The 3,402-nt window shown below is 38.3% G+C and overlaps 1 protein-coding gene across 1 annotated transcript; it reads left to right on the top strand.

Moving 5' to 3' along the window:
* The first annotated feature begins 774 nt into the window (after positions 1–774).
* On the top strand, positions 775–2,220 carry LOC147504273 (uncharacterized). Its single transcript, XM_086605123.1, has one exon. It carries the CDS (start codon positions 775–777, stop codon positions 2,218–2,220), a length of 1,446 nt encoding a protein of 481 aa, XP_086461249.1.
* Positions 2,221–3,402: the final 1,182 nt, after the last annotated feature.

Below are 3,402 nucleotides of genomic sequence, written 5' to 3'. Positions count from 1 at the left end.
CTCTCTGGTATTTCCTTGTAATCTTCCTTTTGTGTTATTTCTTCCTCTTTGTGCCCCTCGTATTCTCAGAAACATATGGTATGGCTGATAAAGATTTTGGCTATACTCCTTGTCTGGAGTTGCGTAAAGGGTAAAGGGTTTTATGAAAGAAAACGACTTATTGTAAGGCTCAAAAGGGTTTAACATGATGGTCCTACTAGGTGGGATAAAGGCTGAATGGGCTCACTACTTGACTTATCAGTATGATACTCTGTTTTGAATAGACTACAAGACCTAATGGCTATCTCCCCAGTTGATGCCACTTCGTGATTAATCAAATCAACAAATAATGAGACTATATTACAACGATATAAAGAACTGAAAGATGTTGAGTCACTAAGACTCGGATTTTTCGTAAGAACTCTCCAAAGAAAGGGTATAAAGCTCAAGTCTCACGGGCAAAGTCTAAAAATTCTACTTCCAGCTTACTAGGGGTTTAAATCTCTCTTCTAGCAAAAGTACACAAAACTAACCAAGTATTATGGTGGTGCCTTTATAAAGAATTCTATCAACAAGAACTATGTCCAAGCATAACAAATAGTCTAAGTGGTAATGAAATCAACAATATCAACTATCTATCAAACTTACAAGAATTTTTAAGTTGGAGTCATGAACATACAAAGGTAGAACATTGGAGACTACTGTGGGTTGATTTTTAAGGTGGTCATAAGAGAAGAAACGGTTTGGGTCGACTGGACATGGCAGCAGCACATTAAAGAGAAGTTTTTCTAGTCCATGAGTATCCCAAAAGAATGCTCATGGACGTGGAGAAACATCTTGGAGACGAGGACTGAAGCTAAAAAGTTTATCAGATATGAAATTGTGAATGGGGAAGACACTCTTTTATGGCATGATATTTGGTGTTCAAGATCTCCTTTGATCGAAGATGCAGAAGCGAGAGCAGCATGGGATTTTCAACTGAATGCTACAGTAAGTATCCTTATATCCGATGGTACATGGAACTCAGAACTCCAAAATTTGCAGGCGGCAAGTTTGAAGAAGGAAATCAATGTAGTGCAAATCAGCTCGCACCTGGAAAAAGACTTCATTGTCCGGACTCCTCATCAAAGTGGTAAATTTAATTCCAAGAGTGCTTATGAAGCTTTGACCAGAGCAAGAGAGAAGAAACCTTGGTGCAGTATGGTATGGGGAAAATGGGTTCTGCCACGCCATTCCTTTTCCACTTGGCAACTGTTTTCTAATAGTATACCAACACAGGACAGGTTAGTGCATAAGAGGATCCTTAACAGGTCGGTGTGCTGCTTATGTAACGAAAGCAGGGAATACTCAGCACATTTATTTTTTGAGTGTCAATACTCAAGAAATTTCATTGAAAGGGTGAAACAGCTACTAGGTATTCACACTGATGCCTCCAATGCGAATAGGGAATGGGTTTCAATTATTCGACAATGTAAAAATGTTGAGGTGGGGGAGATATATAAGGTGTTCATATGTGCATCGGTGGATTATATATGGAAGGAACGTAATTCAAGACGCTTTCGACATGATGGAAAACCCCTGGAGTCAATTTTTAACAAGATGGTTAGAGATTTGAGAAACTATCTTCAAGTGCTTCGACCGGAGCTCAAAGATAGTGCAAGGGGAAGAGGGTTGTTGCTTAGAATTGGTATTACCGGTGAATTCAAGCAACAGATGCAAACTAACTGCACATGGGTTCCTCCGATAGGTACTAGATTGAAAGCAAACACTGATGGAGCCTTGAATATCCATGGACCGGGACATGGAGGAGTGATAAGAAACAATGAAGGCAGGGTTATGGCTGCATTTAGTGGAAGTGGTGGTATGGCGTCAGTTATATTCCAAGAACTGAAAGCTATAGAGGTCTGTCTTGATCGATGTCTGGTAGAAGGATACTTAGAGGTAGAAGTAGAAGCGGATTCAATAAGGGCCGTCAATGCAATTAACAAAATTGAGGAACCTCCCTGGTATTGTCGAGATGTTGTGGCGGCTATTGAAAGGAAGAAGGAAGGATTCAGTTTCATATCTTTCTCACATGATTTTCAAGAAGTGAATAGGGTAGCTGATTATTTCGCTAGTTTACATAGAAATGTTGAAAATGCTGAATTTTCTACTGTACATTTTGCTTATCCTCTGGATTTTGTTGTAAAGAACATTGTAAACGAGGATGCGAGTGGAACTATATATGTAAGGAAAAGTTAGATTAATACAGGTGGGGGTCGGCCTAACCCTAGTTTATTTGGAAAAAAAAAAAAAAAATCTATCAAACTCAACACTAAGGGGTATAGAATCTATATCCCAGACTCATCATTAAAATTCATTCTTCTCATGCTACTGATATAGAAACAAAAATATTTTTGTTTTTGAAAACTAATTTTCAAAATTCATTTCTCAAGTACACCCTCCCCCTACTTATGCATGCATTGACCTCAATGTATAAAGAAGTAAATGAAATGGATGAGAAAAAGGTAGGATATTACCATTGATGCTGAATATCAGAATTAGTTCAAGAAACAAATTTTTAGGTCTTTTTACGTCAGATCCCCAAGATGTAATGTGAGTCTTTTAAAGTCAGATTCTCAAGACTTTTGAGTCCTTTATAGTCAGATCCTCAAGACTTTTGAATCCTTTATAGTCAGATCATCAAGACTAGTATTCCTACACACTAGGTTCCACTTTGTAGGAATTCTTCTGATATCTGTCAACATGTGATTGACAAAAGTATACATTGTACCAACAATTTTCTCTTAATGGCTGTAACCCAGGACGAGTTTTAGAATGACAATTCTTACAGCAACCTAGCTTACGCACTCTCCTCTTATGTGCAAATGGACTTTTATCGAACCCTACATGAGTCATAGAAATAATCTTCCTATGAAGGTCAACAGGGAGTAAATCCCATAAACTAACAGGTGGGGAATACTTAGGTTTCCATCTCGAAACTGATCTTTCGACAACATGCTTACTTCCTGTAGACATTTTCACTAGATCTACTAGAATTCCTTCCTTTGAAACTTGGTGACCCAACACTATCCCTTCCTTTACCATGAAGTGACACTTTTCCCAGTTCAGAACTAAGTTGGTATTGTAACAACGTTTAAGGACAAAGGAGAGATGATGCAGACAATCCTCAAAAGGACATGTGAATGTGGTCTTATCTTGGTCCTCAGGGTGAATATGGATTTGAAAATATCCTGAGTAACCATCAAGAAAGCAGTAGTAAGCTTGTCTAGCTAATCTTTTTAACATCTGATTGATGAAAGGCAACAGAAAATGATCTTTCCTCAATGTGCTATTCAACTTCCTGTAATCTCTGCAAACTCTCCATCCAGTCTGAATCCTGGTTGGAATCAACTCATTGTTCTCGTTCTCGATTACTGTGGT

This window comes from Coptis chinensis, chromosome 4, assembly GCF_015680905.1.
Source record: "Coptis chinensis isolate HL-2020 chromosome 4, ASM1568090v1, whole genome shotgun sequence".
Lineage (NCBI taxonomy): Eukaryota > Viridiplantae > Streptophyta > Magnoliopsida > Ranunculales > Ranunculaceae > Coptis > Coptis chinensis.
This window is presented reverse-complemented; position numbering and strand designations above follow the sequence as displayed.